The sequence below is a fragment of the Protopterus annectens genome, chromosome 6.part0, assembly GCF_019279795.1.
Source record: "Protopterus annectens isolate FY-2018-M chromosome 6.part0, PAN1.0, whole genome shotgun sequence".
NCBI lineage: Eukaryota > Metazoa > Chordata > Ceratodontiformes > Protopteridae > Protopterus > Protopterus annectens.
In genome coordinates this window covers 1,849,891,952-1,849,913,498 of record NC_056737.1, presented here as the reverse complement: position 1 = coordinate 1,849,913,498, position 21,547 = coordinate 1,849,891,952, and the positions used below count along the sequence as shown (strand labels likewise).

The window sequence follows — 21,547 nt, the reverse complement described above, 5'->3', positions numbered from 1 at the left end:
GTCGAAAGGAGATTCTGTCGCTAGGGATGACTGCAATTAGGAATACAGACAATATGAAAGAGGGGGCTGGAATTTATTGGAGTAAAACTGGCAAAGGAACCAAGATATTGGGAGCAAGTAACTAGAAAGGAAAAGAAGACAGAATGGGACATTTTGTCCATGTTGGCAAAGGCTAGCCAGTTGCTTTTTACTATTATCAATATCAGATTACCACTATCATATGATTTTATTCAAAGTGCTTGATACTAGAGGTTTAGAATCATGATATCAGTTTTTCCATTATGAAAAGCGATGGTCATCACTATTTGATGTTTTATAATAACTAGGTAGAAAGTGCAGTTGTGTACACTTACCATAAATGTAGATGTTCAAGTGTATTCATTGTTGCAGTCATTACATTTAGGTAATCCTGCTGGCAGGTTGCCCTCTGTCAGCCTGAATTCCAAAGTCCTGGATCCTGCGTCGGCTGCTGTTGCCCCTTCCCTGACGTCAGGTGTATAAAAAATGCAGCCAACGCCATTTTCTTTAGTTTTTCTTGCCCCAGATGTCAGGTGCCCCCTAAAAGGGTAGCCAAAATTTATATACATATAAATACATGCACCAATATAAACTTTACCTTCATCTACAAGCAAATACATCACATAGGTTGTATAAATCAGAGAAGGAAAGATAGTTTCCATCAGAAGAAAAGGGGGATGGCGGGTGGGTAACCTGGACTGCAACAGTGAATACACTCGAACATCTACATTTATGGTAAGTGTACACAACTGTACTATGTTCTTCATGTTTCACTGTTGCAGTCATTACATTTGGGTAGAGTCCCAAAGCTATGGTTGGGAGGCTGGAGCCAAACAGCATTAGGAGCGGCTATGAGGCCCTGCAGAACTGCAGTGGCAAAGCCTGTCCTGGATTTAGAGTAGAGTGGCAGATGATAGTGCTTTGTAAAGGAGTGCACTGAACTCCAAGTAGCAGCCTCTAAAATGTCCTTGGTTGGTACTCCCCTGAGAAAGGCTGCTGAAGTGGCTGCAGCTCTGGTTGAATGTGGTCTAATGCCCTTAGGCACTGGCTTGCCATGGTGTAAGTAGCAGAAACGAATGCAGTGGCCTATCCACTTTGAAATAGTCTGCTTTGAGATAGCCTTTCCTTGTGATCCTGCAGCATATGCCACTAGTAATTGTTCTGTCTTTCTGAAAACTTTGGTTCTGTCCAAGTAGAATCTAAGCTGTCTGTGCACATCCAAAGAATGCAGAATTCTCTCCCCCCTTGTTCTATGGATTTGGATGAAAAGTTGGCAGATGAATAGTTTGGTTAAGAGCCACACAGGACACCACCTTAAGCATAAATGTTTGGTTTGTCCTCAGAGAGACCCTGTCTGGATAAAAAATTATAAAAGGTTCCACAACCATGAGTGCCTGAAGCTCTGAAACTCGTCTTGCAGAAGTTATTGCTAGGAGCAGAGCTGTTTTCCAAGATAAAAACTTTATATCAGCAGTAGCAGCTGGCTCAAAAGGAGACAGGGTGAGTTTTTCCAAGACATAGTTGAGGTCCCATGCAGGCATTGGTGATCCCCTTGGAGGCCTTAAATTTTTGGTTCCTCTGAGGTACTGTTTTAGTAAGGGATGAGAAAGGATTGGTGGCTCTGTATTGTAATGAGCCGAAATGGCAGAGGCATGAATTTTAATAGATGAAAAAGATAGACCTTTGTCCAGCTTCTCCGTTAACTATTGCAAAATCTGAGGAATATTTGGCACAGCTGTATCAGTTCCTTCTGCCTGGTTCCAAGCGCAGAATCTCTTCCATTTTCCAGCATAAGATTTTCTAGTACTAGGCCTTCTGGCCTCCAAAATGACATCCATCACAGCTTTACTAAGAGGTGTATTTTGTATGACTACATTATCCGCCATGCTGCCAGGTTTAAAGTCCTGAGTTGGCTGTGCAGGATCTGATTGTTTTGCTGGGACAGTAGATGAGGTATCTGAGGTAAGGTCCAAGCTGGGCATTGAGACAAGCTCCTCAGTATTGGATACCAGTACTGGCGGGGCCAGTCTGGGGCAATCAGTATCATCTTTGGCTTCTCCTGTCTGACCTTTAGGAGTACCTTGGGGAGGACAGGTAGAGGGGGAAATTCATATACTGATAGGTTTTTCCAGCTGAAAGATAGGGCATCCATTTTCCATGCTTGTTTGTGATAAATCTTTGTGCAGAATCTTTTTAGTTCGTAGTTGTGAGGGGAGACAAATAGATCTATGTCCGGGCATCCCCATTTCCTTGTTATCATGCTGAAGACTTGGATGCAGGTGCCACTCGTGGGGATCCATGAGGTTTCTGCTTAATTCATCTGCCGGAGTATTTTTCCTTCCTGGCAGGAATTATGCCTGCAAATGTACTTGGTAAGTCAATGCTGTGTCCCACAAAGTCATGGCTAGTCTGCAATGTTTAAATATCACATGACCGTGGTGTTGTCTGTCTTTATCAGTAGTTATCCTGGATGAAGTAGGTCCTTGAAGGCTGTCAGGGCATTTTGAACTGCTATAGCATCTCTTTTTGATTGATATGCAGATGCATTTGGTTTGAGGTCCATGTGCCCTGAATGCATCTTCCTGCCATGTGGGCCCCCAGGCATAATCTGATGCATCCGTTGTTAGTATTTGCCTGGCTGGGGGTAATGCGAATGGCTGTCCCTTGTTTTGGTGACAAGCCTTTGCCCACCATCGAAACTCCTGTTGCAGGCAGGGAATGAGAGTAATCATAGTTTCCAGGCTGTAGCAATGTTGAGTCCAAACACTTTTTAGGTACCATTGAAGTTTCCTCATATGCAGTCTTGCATATGGAATTAGTAGGATGCAGGATGCCATGAAGCCCAAAGCCTGCAGAATTTTTCTTGCAGATAACTGGGCCTTTGTTGCCAACATTTTGAAATAGGTAGTCAGTTGCCTTTGTTTGTCTGGCATGAGATAAGCCATCTGGGCAGTTGTATTTACGCTTGCAACCATGAATATTATCTCTTGAGAAGGTACTAGTTTTAATTTATTTTCATTGACTGTGTACCCTAGGCATGTTAGAAGTCTTTCACAAACGCCAGATGCTGTAGAAGAATGTCCTTGTTCTCTGCTTGAATTAGACAGTCTTCCAAGTAAGGATATATTTGTATTCCTCTTTGTCTGCAAAATGCAATTACTGGTGCCAGGCACTTTGTAAAGACCCTGGGTGCAGTAGATAAGCCAAAGGGCAGTGCAGAGAATTCGTAATGCATTCAGCCAGCCTTGAATCTGAGGTATCTTCTGCATATTTGTCTGATTGGGACATGCAGGTATGCCTCTTTTAGGTCTAAAGTCACAAGCCAAGCGTTCTTGCCCAGCATCGGCAGAAGCTGCTGCAAAGTCAACATCTTGAATTTTGGTATATCCAGGAATGTGTTCAAAATAGAAAGGTCCAGTATTGGCCTCCAGGCCTTGTCATTTCTGGGTACCAAGAACAGTCTTGAGTAAAATCCTTGTCCCTGCTCTTGCTCTGGTACTAGTTGAATGGCCCCCACGACCATGAGGGATGATACTTCTTTTTGTGCCTCTGCCCATTGATTTTTTGGCAGATCTGGCCAGCCGTTTGCCTTTGGCAGGGTATGGAAATGGAACTTGTAGCCTTGTGACACGATATTTAAGACCCACATGTCCTGGGTTATAATGTGCCAATTTTGAGAAAAAAGTGCTAATTTTCCCCCTAAGGGTGCTGCCAGGAGATAAGTGCTTGGTGCAGGCAGGGGGAAGTCATTGGGACTATTTCCTGAATGGTTGTGATTTGTCTTCTCCAACTTTGGAGTTAGAAGCCCCCCATTGTTTTGAGTGGAATTAACCTTGTGCCTGGGATCTGCCACTAGGGCATCTTGTTCTGCCCCTTTGAGGTCTGTCTGACACAGGAAAGGACCAATTCTTTGTTGGCCAGTGTCTACTAAACCTAGGTGGCTGTACTTGTAAAAAATCTTTGACCGTTTGCATAGATTTAGCTTTGTCCTCCATTTTCTTTAACACCTATTCTGCCTTAACAGCAAACAAAGTATCATGCTGTAAAGGTGCATCTAATAATTTAACTTTAACATGATCAGGCAGATGTTGCTCCTTTAACCAAGCATGCCTCCTAATTACAGAACCTGTAACTGCAGCCCTGCAAGAGGCCTCTAAAGAATCAAAACCACATTGCAAATTATGCTTTCCAACTTGTTCAGCTGCATGCAATAAATCCTGCATTTCCTTGTTTTCTGCACATTCAGAGTTTAACAACATTTTCTGTTTAAGCAATGCCATGACATGTTGCCGATATCTGAGCATATGAAACTGACAGTTTAAGGCCCTTATAGCTAAGGTAGCAGATGTGTAAACCTTTTTCCCCATCTATCCAGTGCCCTAGAATCTCAGTCAGAGGGGGTAGAGTTTTTTGCAGTGGAAGCCTTAACTCCTTTGGGTCCCTGAGAAATAGTTTCTGGATCTGTAGCGGGTTTTTAAAAAGGAATTTATGAGAGTCAGGAACCCTGTAATATCTGCCAGGCTTAACAGGAGCTGGAAGTAAGGAGTCAGGGGCAAGACTAGACTCTGAAAACACATCATCTACAATGTCTAACACAGGTGGGATGGCTAGTGGCTTGTGTTGAGGTAGTAAAAGGAAATCCCTGAGCCTCCTTTTAGATTCTGAAAAATCTTGGCTCTCCCAGTGGAAATGCTCCCTCGTGGTATGTAAGGTTTCCCCAAAAGAATAGTCCTCTGGAGGAGAAGCTGAAGGTATAGATTCTTCAGCGTCAGAATCCTCATAGGGGGAAGAGAATATTCCTGATCAGAAGAGGAATCAGAAGAAATGGAAACCTGATCTGAAGATTCATAGTCAGTCTCTTGCCTAGGCCTCTTATCAGGAGGGGGATGGGAACCCCTGATCAAGGTAATCAAGTCTTTGGCCATTTTGAGCATCTGTTTTTTGGGCATAGAGGCCTGACCACGTGGCTCTTGAGTTTGTTTCTTTGCTTTGGAAGGTGCTTTAGTCTTTGCCTTTGAAGCTGAAGTTGGTTTGATGTAAAGATGTTTAGGTCTGAATACATCCTCAGAAGCTGGTGCCTGCTCAGCAGCTCCAGACCCATCTGAAGGGATAATATTTGAGGCTCCAATACCTTGAGTTTCCAGTGGCATGGCCGACTCCACGTGGGAGTCGGTAGTGGCCTGCGACTCTAAAGTAGCGGGCGTCAGGGGCTGCGAAAGTGCCTCACTGAGGACCGGCGAACCAGCAACTGGCTTAAGAGAAGCTTCGTCGTCAGTTTTGGGCCTCAGTTGTCTATCTCTTTCTTTTCTTTGCGTTTTTTGTGAAGTCCAGTAGTCGGATGGCTATCTGACGACATTTCTGGATAATTAAACCGGCGTCCAAAATAGTTTAAAGCAAAATCATACCGACGCTTAATAGTGCATTGGTTAAATCTAGCACAAAAACTGACAACCAGAAACGTTGTGATCAGGGCCTAGGCAAGGAATACAGTAAGAATGAAAATCCTTATGTGGTATTTGCTTCCCACAAGAAATACAATTATTAACTTTTTCTGACATTGGTCTGAAGCAAGAAAAAAAGTTTCCCCAATGGGGTACTTTATAGAAGACTTCGGATCTGAAACTCGAACACGAAAATCTCAGGAGTCGGCCGACTGGTACTTGCGAACTGCTTCTGCTTCAAGCACCACATGGCAGAAAGACTAATGAAAAAGGCGTCAGTCGCATCTTTTATACCCCTGATGACCTGATGTCAGGAAGGGGCGACAGCAGCTGACGCAGGACCCAGGACTTTGGAATTCGGGCCAACTGAGGGCAACCTGCCATCAGTATTACCCAAATGTAATGACTGCAACAGTGAAACACGAAGAACATCAATTACTTTGTAAAGTTTCATTACGGAACTGGGAATAGAAGGTATGGGGTAAATTGCATTAAGGTCACATTATTTTCTTTCTTTGATACTATTATGTAACAGCACTCCACTTTTTCACTATTTTCTTTCATATTTTTACTTATGCATTTCTCGTTTCATTTCACTTTAGCAATAAAAAACATCTGCCTTTTTTTTTTCAAAAGATGAAGATGAAGAACAGGCTTCTGCTGCTTGCCAGTAGTGTAGAATCTGGAAACAAAACCAGGACAAACACAAAGGAAATGGGTTGGGTGTGAGAATAATTACTGAAACCAAAAATAACACCCAAAAGAAGTCTAGTGTGGTTTGGTGAACAAAAGTGCTTAATGTAATAAATGTTTTTCGATATTTGCCATTTTTGGTATTTTTTTTGCTTTCAGTGTAGAATCTGTGCTAATTCTAAAAGTTCTACAAGATCTGCCTGGCCTCTGTACAGACTGCTTTCTATGAAAGTACTAAAATCTCTAAAAATATGTTTTCTATGATCAAGTCTAAAACCATACCAATCCATGGTAATTCAAAATGATGCAAATCCTGACAACCTACAGTTCTGGGAGAAAGCCAGAAGTGCAGTTACTGGGCTGATGACATCATTCTGCACTGAGACTTAACTGGTACCAATGGGAAGGCAACACTATGTGATATTAAGAGGCCTTCAGTATTGTATGGGTGAGAGAAGGTGGGTGACTTTTTTCTTAGAAAACTGGGGTATCCAGGAAAAAGAGAATGCAACCAGAGGGCATCATACAGACCTTCCATCATTCATAGTGTTCATCTTTTCTTTCAAAGGTTCTCAACCAAGGACTTCCAAGATGGCTGAACATTGAGTAACAACTTACTTCTAGCTCTCCCAGTGTGAAAACAGAAACACGGTTGAGAAGGGCAGTAGAATTGTGTTTATGGGTAAATTTCAATAACTGGCTAGTAACTGCACTGCCTGGGTGCCAGGAATAAAGAAATACAGAAGACCTGGAAAAAAATCAGCTACAAAAAGTAGGAAGAAATACTGAGTGGGGACCGTTCTGCAGCTGTTCACCAAAAAGCAATGCAACCTTCAGACATGACTTCCAGTAACTCATAGGAAGATATAAGACAACTGCATACAGACCTAGTTAAAATAAACAAAACACTGATGCAGTATATCAGCCCAAACAACAAAAGGCTGGAAAAAGTGGAAGAAGCTTTAAACAGAAATTCAGACGAGATGATAAAGCTGCAAAAATCAGAGGTCAAAATAAAGGAAAAAACGTCTGAATATAAGACTGTTAAGGAAGGGATGTTTAAAAAAATAATACAATTAGATGGCAGACCATGTAAGGAAATCCTGAGATTTTCAGATGTAACAGAGAAGTTGGAAGGAACATACTGCATTAATTTTATGAAAGCACAAATAAGCAACTGCACTGGTATTCCACAGCAGGAGCTGTTAATTGAAAGGGCACATTGTGTGTATGCTCCAAACCTGGCTATAAGAGAAAGCAACCTAGACCTTTAATAGTAAAGATGCAATCCCACCAGCAGAAGGAGTTGATTCTGACAAAATTGTGGCAGAAAGACAAATAATTAAAAGTGGGACAAGCAGAATGTTTGCAGAGAATGATTACTCATTGTAAACTAGACAGAATAGGTGCAAATATATGCCACTATTCAGGGAATGTCAAGATGCAGGTGGGAAATTTAAACTGCTGTACCCAGCTGTCTTCAAAGAATCATTTTTTTGAAGGACAAAATAATTTTTTGATGAAGTACATGCTAAGGAGAAAATACAAAAGTTTGTTTAACAAAAAGTGAGCTGTGAAACAGAATGAGATTCTGCTTCTTGTTCTTCTGGTAATAAAGATCACAGAGGGACTGTACTTGAGAAACCTTTTCAAAATTTTCAACAGAAAATGTTGGAGAGAAAGAAGGGAGCATGCGAGCTGACTATAAGAAATAAGAGTACATTGGAAATGAAGCAGAGACAGGATTTCAGAGATAAACAGTAATAAAACCAGTAACTTAATATATGATTACAATGTGATACTTATATTTGTGAAATATGACAGAACAAAAAATTCTGGAAATATTGGACTTTTTCACAATTTATTGGATTTGTGGGGGACTCTAAAGCATATGCCCTACTTCATTTCATTAATGTTGGGAAAAGTGCTTTGGGGAGGGGAAGAGGAGGGAAAAAGTTAACTATGTAAAGATTTTTTTTAAATAGTACAAATTTTGTGGCATGTAGTTTTCTTTACATGCTATAAAGTACAGTTTATTTTCAGTTAGTTTTAAGTGTAATGGGGATTGTAAACAGGTGCTGCTTTTCTTTTTTTTTTCTTTCCTTTCTTCTTTCCCCCTCTCTCTCCCTTCTTGTTCAGTTTTAAGAAATGCAGGCACTGCAGTACACACACACACAAAAAAAAACAGCCTGGTTAAAAAGCATGATAAAAGAAAAATGAATGTGCTTTTTCTCATTCTTGCATGGGGAAATGACTGGAATAAAGACCTTAAATTGATTTAGTAACAAGTTTTAAGAGAGAGCAAGTGGATGAAAAGAAACATTGAATATTATGAGGCTTTTTCAAGATGTATGCTCAGCAACAATTCTGCAGTTGGTTTTCGTGTTTCCATGGAAACAATCTGATAAACAGAAACTGGCTGCAGTCTGGTGGAGACTGTCTGGCTGAAGAAAAAAACAACAAAAGAAAATAAAAACTGGCTAGGAGATAATGGTATCCAAAAGCATTCAGGGGGTATCCCAAAGTAGATAATGTTCTTTGAAAGCATTCAGGGCTTTCCCAAGGTGGTTAATGTTCTCTGAAAACATTCAGCAGGTTTCCCAGCTGGGAGAGCTATAAAGATAAGAAAAAAACAATCAGCACTTAATAGAACACAGGCTGCACCATGCATCTTAGCATGGCTGACCTTTCTTATAGGTTAACTCAAGTCTGTGACTGTGGTTGTCAGTTTGGGACTTTTGTTCCTATTAGGAGGGTAAAACTTCAATATTTGAGGATGTACACAGTTTTGTGTGTTAGTATTAAGTTAATAGATTTTAGGGGGGTATTGGTGTGTGTTTTTTTTGAGGGCTTTCAATAAAACAAAGTTTTATAAAATGTGACATGGGCTCCAATGTATATGACAAAAGTTCAACCTGTCAAACAGTGGATGCAAGTAACACAAAAGCTGGAACTAGACATTTAACAAAAAAGGTTTTATACATAAAAGGTGGGAATAATAACTTTTTAATACAATGATGCTTTCTTTAATGTCTTTAAATGTAAATGGCCTCACAGATAAATACAAACAAGAAAGAATAGTGAACTATATTAAAAAGCGTAGAATACAAATACCTATGTTGCAGGAGACACACTTAGAAAGAACTGAATATGTGAATTTGATAAAGAAAGGTTTTCAGGATGGTTATTCAGCAGAATACCTGGGACAAAGGAAAAGAGGAGTCCTTATATTAATTGCAAGAGGAGCTCCAACAGTGATAGAAGAAGATAAAAAGGATAATAATGACAGATTTGTAGTGCTAAGGGGCTGCTGGCAAGGGAGGAGGATTTCTCCGGCATGTATTTACACTCCACCTAAAACTGCTATAATAGAGCTTAAAAACACTCTGGGAGAAATAATCAGTTTTTAGCAAGGAATACTACTTATAGGTGGGGACTGGAATTTGATTTACAGCAGTGAAAATGTGTCTGGGGGGCAGAAGGGAAAATATACCAAAGGAGGGTAGATTTTGGAAGCAATTTTGAAAATATTTGGCAATGAAAATATTTGGCATGGAAGACGTGAACTCAGTAATAAGAGTCTGGAGTGAATTTACATCTTCTTCCCCAAGATATAAAAACTGGGCTAAGCTAGACAGAATTTGCATTTCATGGGACCATGTGCATTTAATTGAAGGCCTTGATACCCACCCAATAACTATTTCAGGTCATGCGCCAATAATAGCTAAAATAAAAACACAGGGTAATGAAATAAAAATGAGACATCGGCACTTTCCCACCTATTTGTTGAAAAGAGAGGAATTTAAGGAATGGGTAGTGGAGATTATTTCGGAGCTGTTAAGAGAGGTAGAAATTTATTCTGAAAATATAGCTAAGGAGTGGGATAAAATTAAGGTGGAGTTTAAAAATAGGGTATAAATAAAAGAAAGGGAGAACTATGGTTAAGAAGTAACAACAATTATTTACAGTGACTGACAAATGTTAAAGTATTGCAGAATAGGGGGAATCTCACAGAACAAGAAGAGGATCAACTGCAGAATGCTAGGTAGAAAATAAGGGATTACCTCGATAATATGCACAAGCTTAAAAAGATTGCTGTTAAGCAACTATTTTTTGATAATAACACTAGAGCACAAAAACTTTTAGCACAATGACTCAGGCAGCAGAAAGTAGAAAGGGTTGTTGCCAAACTTAGGGAGCCTATAACAAAGAAGGTAACAAGAGATCCTGTAGGGGTATTAAAATTATTTTGGAGATACTATGAGAGTCTCTATAAAGCAGAGAAATATGAAAATAAAGAAAAGATACAAATGGAAATGTTTATAGAAGAATTAAATATGCCAAGGTTAGAGGTAGATGAGGCTCAATTACTAGCAGTTAGGATAGGAGGAGATGAGATAAACATTGTGATGTATAACCAATCTGCAGGAAAATCCCAAGGAATAGATGGTATTCCTGTGTAAGTTTGGAATCTAGGAGGAAGAAAAATGATAAAGATTTGGAAGGTTTTGTTTAAAAGTATCTTAAGAGGAGAAGTACTACTGTCCTGGAAGAAAGCAGTGGTAGCTGTAATACCTAAAGAGGGTAAGGATCCGTCAGATCCAGCTTCATACAGGCCCATTTCAATACTAAATCATGATTATGAATTGCTCATGTCTACAGTTACTAAAAGAATGGCAAAAGTAATGCCAAAACTGATAGATATGGCTCAATGTGGTTTGTGGAGGGGTGGCAAACATTTGACATCATTAACAGAACATTGATGATGTAAGAAAATACCATTGTTGTTGGTGAGTCTTGATGTAGACAAAGCATTTGACAGAGTAACCTGGGACTTTATGAGAGGGCAAAGGAAGTATTTGCATTTCCTGAAAAAATTATAAGGTTGATTAGGAGACTTTATTAGGGATTGGAAGCGAAAATTAAAGTGGGTGGGGTTCTCTGTGACAATTTCTGGTTGAGCAAAGAAACCAGGCAGGGTGGTCTTCTTTCCCCTTTATTACTTGCATTATATTTAGAACCATTGGCAAAGAAAATAATGGACTGAGAAATTCAAGGATATAATTTGTATGGCAGTCAAGAAAAGCTGGTTTTATTTTCAGATTTTGTACCTGACAAAGCCAGAAAAAGACATTACAGTGTTGTGGAACATTTTGAGACAGTTTCATATCTTTTTGGAATACAAAATTAATGAAACTAAAACAAAGGCAACAGCGGTAAATTATGTACTCACACATTAATTGATTCAGGAATACCCATATTTATGGGGACATGATAAAATGAAATATTTAGGAATATGGATTAAAAACGATTCTAGTGTTGCAACAAAGGATATGTAATGTCGCTCGTTTGTCTCTAACACATATGACAAGAAGGCCTGGTGTTTAATTTAGATGCTTTAGTACATAGAAACACATCAGAATGGCTAGCAGCATCTTTAAATATGAACAAACTAGTTAACAGATAGACTTTATATACGTATATGCTTACATCTCAACAGCTAACTACAAAATGGCAGTCAGACTTGCACATGCTCAGTATTTATACACTTGTGCAAGCCCTTGGATAACTTCTTAAAGGTATACACACACATACTGACCTACATGTAGGAAGAGACTAAACAAAAGATAATAAAAAAACTGAGAAAATGGAAGCTTTGTTATATGGATATGGAAAATAAGATACAAGGAGTTAAAATGTTTTTAGTCATTTTAGTCTTATACACAAGTCAGGTGTATTTTTTATCAACCAGAAGAGAAGTTGTGGTTAGCAATTAATAAAGATCTAAAGGACTTTATCTGGGAGGGGAAGATGGCAAGAGTCAAGTGGGTTAAGCTGATTCTTGCAGTAGAACAGGGTGGATAGGGATTGCCCAATTTGAATGGGGTATTTCAGAGCTACACAGTTAAGACTCCTATACATAGCAGAAGCAGAAAACTGTAATTCAAAGTGGAAAGGGATGATGATGATGAAACACAGGGGAAGCTCAAAAATCCAAGAGAGACTGGGATTTTGGATGCAGGCCTTTAAGGCGAATAACAATAATCATGTATATTATTATATCCATAAAGTATTAGAAAGTAACACAGGAATATAGAAAGGAGATTCTGTCGCTAGGGATGTCTGCAATTAGGGATACAGACAATAGGCAAGAGAGGGCTGAAACCTATTGGAGAAAACTGACAAAGGAACCAAGGTATTGGGAGCAAATAACTAAAGAGAGAGAGATGACAGAATGTGAAGACGCCAATAATTTATTTGGACTGCAGGTTAGAGATTGCTTTCCCTATCAGGGATTGATATCAGAGTACAGGCTAAGAGAAAGAAATACGGCAGTCCTAAACAAATGACCACCACTGGCAAAGTTTTTAATAGAATCCAGAACAGAAACTGCCATTAAAAAAAAGGAATAATTAGTACAGCATACAAAATACTGCATGATAACTATAAGAATCAACCAGAGGAGGTTAGAAAGGATTGGTAAAAGAGACTGGATAAGCAATTCACAAAGAAACAATGGGAGGATATATGTATGTCTCCCAAATATGCCACAAAATTTAGAAGATTTGGGATTTTTGCCTGGACATTTTTATGCCCCAAGTAGACTCCAGAGAATTTTTCCTCAGGCAGACAGTAAATGTTGGAGGTGTGAGGGAGAAAAAAAGAGGTAACTGGGAACACATGTTCTGGGACTGCAGTGATTTGGCAGATTTTAAGAATTCCCTGCGGGGTGCACTGCCGGAGATACTGGGTGAGCATATTGGTCTGATGAGGGATATGATTTTTCTGAGCTATGATACAGAACTGGAATTACCTAGACATGGTAAGGCCTTGCTGTGTCTAATAATGGCAGCTGCCAAAAAAGCAATTACTAGAAAATGGAAATCAAAATCTAAACCAACTATACAGGAAGTAGTGAATACAGTAACAGAAATAAAACAACTGGAATTGAGATCTTTAGAAAAGGATAGGAGCAAACTACATAGAGAAAAAAATGGGAAACGTGGGAACAATATATATACAAGGGAGGAATGAGGTCTAAAAGGCGGCAGAAAGTACAGTTGTGTACAGTTACCATAAATGTAGATGTTCGAGTGTATTCACTGTTGCAGTCATCACATTTGGGTTATCTGCTTGCAGTAGCCCCCAGCTGGCCTGATTATCAAAGTCTTGGGTCCTGCATCAGTTGCTGTCTCATCTTCCATGATGTCAGGTAGTCAGAGGTATAAAGCATGCAGCCGACGCCATTTCATCAGTTTTTCTTGCCCCAGATGTCAGGTGCCCCCCTTAATGGGAAGCAATTAAATGAATATATATATATATATATATATATATATATATATATATATATATACACATACGTACAAGGTTATACCTCCAACAAAAAAGCAAATACACCAAAAAGGTTTTAAGTATAGTAAAGGAGAATAGAGGTATAGCCAAAGGAAGTCAGGGGGCTGGAGGGAGGGTAACCAGGACTGCAACAGTGAATACACTCGAACATCTACATTTATGGTAAGTGTACACAACTATACTATGTTCTTCATTTTTCTCTGTTGCAGTCATCACATTTGGGTAGATTCCCAAAGCTAAGGATGGTAGGAGAAATTTAGACAGCATTAGGACCAGCTATAAGGCCCTGCAAGACTGCAGTGGCAAAGCCAGCTCTGGATTTAGAGAAAATTGGCAAATGGTAATGCTTGGTAAAAGTATGTACAGAACTCCAGGTAGCAGCTTCTAGGATGTCTCTGGTAGGGACACCTCTGAGAAAGGCTTTAGAGGTAGATGCAGCCCTGGTTGAATGGGGTCTAATCCCCTGTGGAATAGGTTTTCCATGGTGCTTATAGCAGAAATGAATGTAAAGGCCTATCCATTTAGAAATGGTTTGCTTTGAAATAGCCTTCCCCACTGCCCTGCAGCAAATGCCACCAGCAGTTGTTCAGATTTCCTTTGAGGTTTAGTTCTGTCCAAGTAAAATCTAAGTTGTCTGTGTACATCTAAAGAGTGCAGTATCCATTCCCCTTTGTTCTGTGGATTAGAAAAGAAGGTTGTCAAATTAATGGACTGATTACGAGCCACACTGTAAACCACCTTGGGCATGAAAGAGTGACTGGTCCTGAGGGACACCCTGTCTGCATGAAAGATGATGAAAGGTTCCACTGCCATAAGGGCCTGTAATTCAGATGCCCTTCTTGCTGAAGTGATTGCTAAAAGGAAAGCTGTTTTCCAAGAAAGGAATTTTAACTCTACAGTTGCAGCTGGCTTGAAAGGGGGAAGAGTGAGTTTTTCCAATACAAAATTTAGGTCCCAGGCTGAAGTTGGGGCTCTCCTGGGTGGTCTTAAGTTTTGAGCCCCTCTGAGGAACTGCTTGAGCAGTGGGTGAGAAAAGAGGGGTGGTTCTGTGCTGTAATGAGCTGAAATGGCTGAGGCGTGAATTTTAATGGAGGAAAAGGAAAGGCCCTTGTGAAGCATCTCAGTTACGTATTGAAGAAACTGAGGTAAAATGGCGCTAATGTGGCCATTCCTTGAGTCTGGTTCCAGGCACAGAATCTTTTCCATTTCTCAGCATAAGATTTTCTAGTACTAGGCCTCCTTGCCTCCAAAATGACATTAAACACTTTTTTACTGAGGGATGGTAACGGAGAGATTAGGTAATTAGCCAGGCTGCCAGGTTTAGGTTTTGCAGCTGGGGGTGCAGAATCTGGCTCTCCTGCTGAGACAGCAGGGTAGGGGTCTGAGGTAGGAGCCATGGGGCCAGCTGTGACACAGTGCGCAAGAGGGGGCACCAGTGTTGATGTGGCCAGTCTGGTACAATCAGTATCATCCTTGGTTTGTCCTGTTTGATCTTTAGTAGCACTTTGGAGAGAAGAGGAGAGGCAGAGGAGGAAAGGCATAATCTGATAGATTTTTCCAGCTGAAGGACAGAGCATCCACTTTCCAAGCTTGTTTGTGGAGAGTCCTTGTGCAGAATTTGTCCAATTGGTAGTTCTGGGGGGAAGCAAACAGGTCTATACCCAGGATCCCCCATTTATTGATCAACATGTTGAAAATATTTGGTTCCAGTTTCCACTCGTGTGGGTCCATGATATTTCTGCTTAGTTCATCTGCCAGTGTAATTAGTTTTTCTGGCAGGAATTGAGCCTGTAGATGCACTTGGTAGCTCAAGGCTGTGCTTCACAGAGCCATGGCTAGTCTGCAGAGGGGGTAAGAATGGGTACCTCCCTGCTTGTTTATATACCACATAATAGTGGTGTTGTCTGTCTTTACCATTAATTGTCCTGGAAGAATGTGGTCTTTGAAGGCTGTCAGATCATTCTGTACAGCTAACATTTCTTTTTGATTGATATGCAGGTGCACTTGACTTTGGTTCCATTTGCCCTGAATGTACTTCCCTGTCAGGTGAGCCCCCCATGCATAGTCTGATGTATCTGTTAGGGTTTGGGCGGCAGGGGGTAGATTGAATGGTAGTCCCTTGTTTTGGTGGCAGACCTCTGCCCACCAAAGGAATTCTAACCATAGGCAAGGTATGATAGGAATAATTTCTTCTAGATCCTGAGAATGTTGACACCATAGACTTTTTAGATACCACTGTAATTTCCTCATATACAGTCTTGCATATGGAATTAGTAGAATGCACGAGACCATGAACCCTAAGGCTTGCAGTACTTGCCTTGCAGATAGAAGGGTTTTTGTGGCCACTAGTTTGAAGTAAGTTGTCAAACGAATTTGTTTCTCTGGCATGAGGAAAGCTATCTGGGAAGTTGTGTTCAAGCTTGCTCCCAGGAATATAATTTGTTGTTAGGGTACCAGATGTGATTGCTTTTCATTTATGGTGTACCCCAGACAAGTTAACACCTTTTATACAAATGCCAGATGATTCAGATGTATGTCCTGGCTTTCTGCCTGAATTAGACAATCGTCCAGGTATGGGTATATTTGAATATTTCTTTGCCTGCAAAATGCAATGACTGGAGCTAGGCATTTTGTGAATACCCTAGGACCAATAGATAAGCCAAGGGGCAGTGCAGAGAACTGATAGTGCATGCAGTCTGCTTTGAAGTGTAGGTATTTTTTGCAAGATTCCCTGATTGGGATGTGCAGGTAGGCTTCATTTAAATCCAGTGTTGCCAACCAGGCATCTTTGCCTATCATGGGAAGCAACTGGTGAAGAGTTAGCATCTTGAATTTTGGAATCACCAAAAAGGAGTTTAGGATAGACAGGTCCAGGATAGGACGCCATGAGTTGCCTTTTCTGGGTACCAGGAAAAGTCTTGAATAGAAACCATTTGTAGACCATTTGTCCTGGGTAATGAGTTCCCAGTTTTTTTTGCTTGCAGAGCAATCTTTCCCCCTAAAGGAGCAGTCAGTTGAGAAGTGCTTGGAAGTTTTAAAGTTAAGTCATTGAGACAGTTTACCATAGGGGAGAGTCTTACTACTCCCTGATTTGGAAGTGGGAGCCTCCCACTGCTTAGTCCTGTGCGTACCCTGGGTCTGAAGCCTGGGTGTTCTACTGGTTCTGGGTTTGAACTGAGAGGACCAATTTTTTGAGGGCCAATGCCTACTAAATCTAGGAGACTGCACTTGTAAGAAATCTTAACAGTTTGCATAGATTTAGCCTTTTCAGCCATCTTTTTAAGAACCTCTTCTGCTTTGTCACCAAACAGGTGGCTCTGATTTAAGGGAGCATACAGCAATTTAGTTTTAACATGATCTGGCAGAGATTGCTCCTTAAGCCAAGCATGCCTTCTAAGTACAGACCCGGTGACAGCAGCCCTGCTAGATGCCTCTAGTGAATCAAAACCACATTGCAAAGTATGTTTTCCAACCTGTTCAGCAGAATGCATTAAATCCTGTAAATCCTTATTTTCAGCACAATCAGGAATCAACATCATTTTCTGTTTAAGCAACCCAATTAATATGCTGCTAAAACTTTCATATGAAATTGGCAATTTAGGGCCCTGATGGCCAAGGTTGCTGAGATGTATACCTCCTTACCCCATCTATCCAGGGTCCTGGAATCCCTATCAGAGGGGGTAGGATTTTTGGCAGTAGTAGCCTTAATGCCCTTGGGTCCCTGTGAAGTGGTCTCAGGGTCCGCAGTTGGATTTTTAAAAAGGAACTTAAGAGAATCAGGAACCCTGTAATAGCTATCCGGTTTTCTGGAAGCAGAGGTAAAGAGTCAGGGGCCAAGCTAGATTCCGAAAAGGCATTGTCAGCAATGTCCAGCACAGGAGGGATAGCTAAAGGCCTGTGTTTGGGAAGAAGTAAGAAATCTCTAAGCCTTTTTTTAGAATCAGAGTAATCCTGGCTTTCCCAGTGAAAATGTTCCCTAAGAGTATGCAAGGTTTCGCCAAAAGAAAAATCCTCTGGGGGTGAAGCAGAGGGAATACAGTCCTCTGCATCAGAATCCTCATAGGTAGATAAGGGTAAATCCTGGTAAACAGAAGAGACAGAAATTTCAGAATCCTGGTCAGAAGTATCATAAGCAAATTCAGTCCTAGGTCTCGTAGAGGGGGAAGGTTGGCTTCCTCTGATTAAAGTAATAAGGTCTTCAGCCATTCTTATCATTTGTTTTTTAGGCATAGAGGCCTGACCATGTGGTCTGGGTGTCGGTTTCCTAGGCATGGTTCAAGTTTTAGGCCTAGAAGAAGAAGATGGCGTTGGTTTAATATGCAAGTCAGTAGACCTGAATACACCCTCAGAAGCCGGTGCCTGCACAGCGGCTCCGGACCCATCCAAGGTAGAGACATCCGCAGGTTCCACAGCTGAAGCACTCACGGCATACTAGACTCCGAATGGGTCTCAGTAGAGGCCTGCGAATCTGAAGTAGCGGGTATCAGGGGCTGCGAAAGAGCCTCACTGAGTACTGGTGTCCTGGCGACTAGCTTAGGAGAAGCATCATTGGCAGCTTTGGACCTAAGCGGCCTATCTCTGTCTTTATCTTTGCGTTTTTCTGGAATGTCAGTAGTCAGGTGGCTTACCAAAGACATACCTGAATAATTGAACAGAGGACCAAAATATTTAGAAGTGAAAATGTACCGACAACGAATAGTTTGTGGTTTAAATAAGGCACAAAACCAACAGCGAGGTATGCCATGGTCAGGGCCTAGGCAAGGAATACAGTACGAATGAAAATCTTAATGAGGTATTTGCTTTCCACAAGAAATACAATTATTGACTTTTACTGACATTGGTTTAGAGCAAGAAAAAGTTTCCCCAACGGGGTACTTAGCTTTAGTTGAAGACTTCGGTTCTGAAACTCGAAAACGAAAATTTCAGGAGTAGGCTGACCGGCACTTGCGAACTGCTTCTGCTTTGGGCACCGCACGGCAAGAAAGACTGGTGTAATGGCATCAGCTGCATGCTTTATATCCCTGACTACCTGATATCATGGAAGATGAGACAGCAACCGACGCAGGAACTAAGACTTTGATAATCAGGCCGACTGAGGGCTACTGCAAGCAGATTACCCAAATGTGATTACTGCAAAGTGAAACACGAAGAACATCTTAAATGAGCTATGTAATATTTCAGTGAGAAAGACTGGGTAGATTACAAGTGATGTATAATATTTGCAAATGGGAATGCTTCAGTATGGTTTGTAATGTAAAATGCTTGCGACTAGGATTATGTCGGTGTGGTTTGTTTTCATTTATATAAACGTATGATTGCCTATGTAGTAAGTGATGGTTTAATAAAATAATTTCTTGTTTAAATAAAAAGCAGGAATTGAATAATTTATATAATGTTGCTTAGGTTATGTGATATTTAGCAATATATGTGAAGTATAATTTTTATGTTAATATAGTTTGATTATTTTATATATGTGTAAATTTGCCTATACAACAAGTGATAATTCAATAAAGGTGTTTGGAAAAGAAAAAAAAAAGGTTTTCAACCAAGCCCTATGAGAACTTCATAAAGACTAGAAACTCATCCTTAAAGGAAGTGAACCAAAGTCAACATTCAGAACAAGCACATTCCCGAGATTACTGCCTCAGCCACAGAATCAGTGCAGCTACTACTGCAGAGGACTAAGTAAAAAGCCCACTGCAGACAGAGTTGTCTTAATAATATGCCAGTTTTGGCCATGACTAGGCCCCAGATAATATGATAAAGGCTAGTGGCCCATGAGGGAAGGAAATAAGCAGATGACACCAAATTGACCATCACACGTGAAGGTACTGGTAAAGTCCTGCTGTGCTTCCAATTATGGACTGAGGCATGGATTAGTCCTTGAAGGAGTGTGCATGCACTTTAGCTGGAATTATGAGCATTTAGAAGCATTCACTTGCAAAATATCCAGCACAGTGAGAATTTCTGGTCTATAGTGGGTGTTCTTAAAAACATAAAAAAAATGTCCTAATTCCTAGTGGATGACAGCTGTGATCTCTGGCCTTTGCCTCCTTTCTCCTGTATCCTAGAATGTCAGGGGTGAACAACAACAAATACACCAACAGGGTCAGGTGGCAGGAAAAAATACTGCAAGAATCAATAGAAGGTTCTTTTTCAGAGGCTCACTGATTCCAGACTGAGGAAAGTTAGGTACCATTTTCAAACACAAGGGAGGGTTCTAATTTGCACAAACAAGACAAACAACTATGGTATTTGAACTCCAAGATGGCAGAAAAGAAACCCTTTTCTACCTTGTCTAAAACTATAAGGAGACACAGAAGAAACGTACTGTGGTCTTTGAAACTTACAGTAGACCATACAGATCAAATAGGAAATCTGTGCTAGGATGTAAGGTAAGAATGCTACTAAACTTCACTAAGGGTTTATAAAGACTCTCGTACTTTTCTTGGATTAGATGCAGCTGACACCGTATGCTTTCATATTGTATATAATATACAGTACCCAGTCCATATGGGGTTAAATCAAGGTCCCTCATTATTCCTGTCCAGATACAACCACCATGAGGCCCAGATACAACTACCATGAGGCAACATCTAAAATAACTCATTAATGTCCTATTTCTGTAGATGTCCATTGCACCAAACTAAGTGGCATACTTTGTTGAATTTTCATTTACTTCAGTGAAGCATGTGCCTGTGTGATATTACTTAATAACTGGCACTATGTCCCTGTAAAAGTAGATGTGTTAACTTTAGCAAAACAAAAACGATGAGTTACAGCAAAAGTTACACAGGAAATGCCTTCAATCAAGTTAGCCATACGTGTGTTTTGTGAAAGCATTTACCACCACATAAAAATGAAAACTACCCTCAAGATATGCTTGAAGGTATCTTTAATTGCCTTACCTAATGTAGTTAGGGTTTTTAGTTTGAAGATTTCTCATGAGAGTAGCAACAGATGACTTGAACTGTGATCCTGCAGTAGGCGGCCTCTTCAGGTTAATTTTAGCTGGATTTCCTTCTGGGAAGATTGACTTGATAAGGCTATTATTGGCTTTCCACATGGCCTGGGAGAGGTCACGGTACAGCAGATCATTGTTCTTGTCCACAAATCCTTCTACACAGTACATTACCTGAGGTCAGAAAGTATAATAAATCAAATCAACTAATTCGAGTAAAACTAAGCAATCCACACAGCCTTTCTTTCGTTATATTTGAAGACATTAATACACGATAATTTATCATCATTCAACAAAACAGCTCTTAAAATGTGCACATATTCAGCTGTTCATTTCATGCCCCAGTTAAGGTTATTATGAAAAACATTAGCTTCAAAAACAGTAAGAACCACAAGTGTTGCACAGTGCAAAATTAGTGTTAAAATCAACAATGGCACTCAAAATCTTTGCCTTGTTAAAGAAGGCAATATAACCCAGTGACTGACAATAAACAAAAAGTGAAACTGCACCTTTCAGACTTCTGAAAAAATCATGCCATCTCCACATGTACTCTTGCTGATGATGAGAAAGCCACTCAACAACAAAGAACCTAAATGTTATTTAAAATGTCAATAACCAAACTGCTAAACATCAACTGGAATGACAAGATGACATGAAACATACCAAAGTCTAGACACTTCAATTGAAGATGTAACTTTCCTCAAGGTCACACAACCTATTATGCATTTTATTATGCCATGAATATATGTGCATGTGATATATGGGAAGTTCCACACCGATAATGCATCTCTCCACATTTATAATTCCACCACATTTTCCATCAGTCTTGATAAGAGCAGCTTGTATCCAGTATCCCACAACAACAAACCATTTGTCCCTAAAGCAAAACTAAAAGTAACAACACTAGTCTACATATACCAATTTCACTCATCAAATGCTAGTATCTTAACTTTATTACTGCATGCAACTGGCTTGAACTGGAATGCCATATACCTTAAGAAAACAAATATAATAATGTTTGGTACCCAAACAAGTTTAACTTTATATTTCATTTTAGTGCTTATACCTACGCAGTTTGCAT

At 40.2% G+C, this 21,547-nt stretch overlaps 1 protein-coding gene across 4 annotated transcripts in view; it reads right to left on the bottom strand.

Annotated features, from left to right (window-relative positions):
- The window catches only part of MYO1B (myosin IB), a 2,891,345-nt gene that overhangs the window by 586,415 nt on the left and 2,283,383 nt on the right, over positions 1-21,547 (bottom strand). For all 4 annotated transcript variants that reach the window (XM_044075201.1, XM_044075202.1, XM_044075203.1 and 1 more), the window contains one exon: positions 20,414-20,640. In XM_044075201.1, coding sequence (XP_043931136.1) covers positions 20,414-20,640 — 227 coding nt within the window. The remainder of the gene's footprint in view (positions 1-20,413; positions 20,641-21,547) is intronic.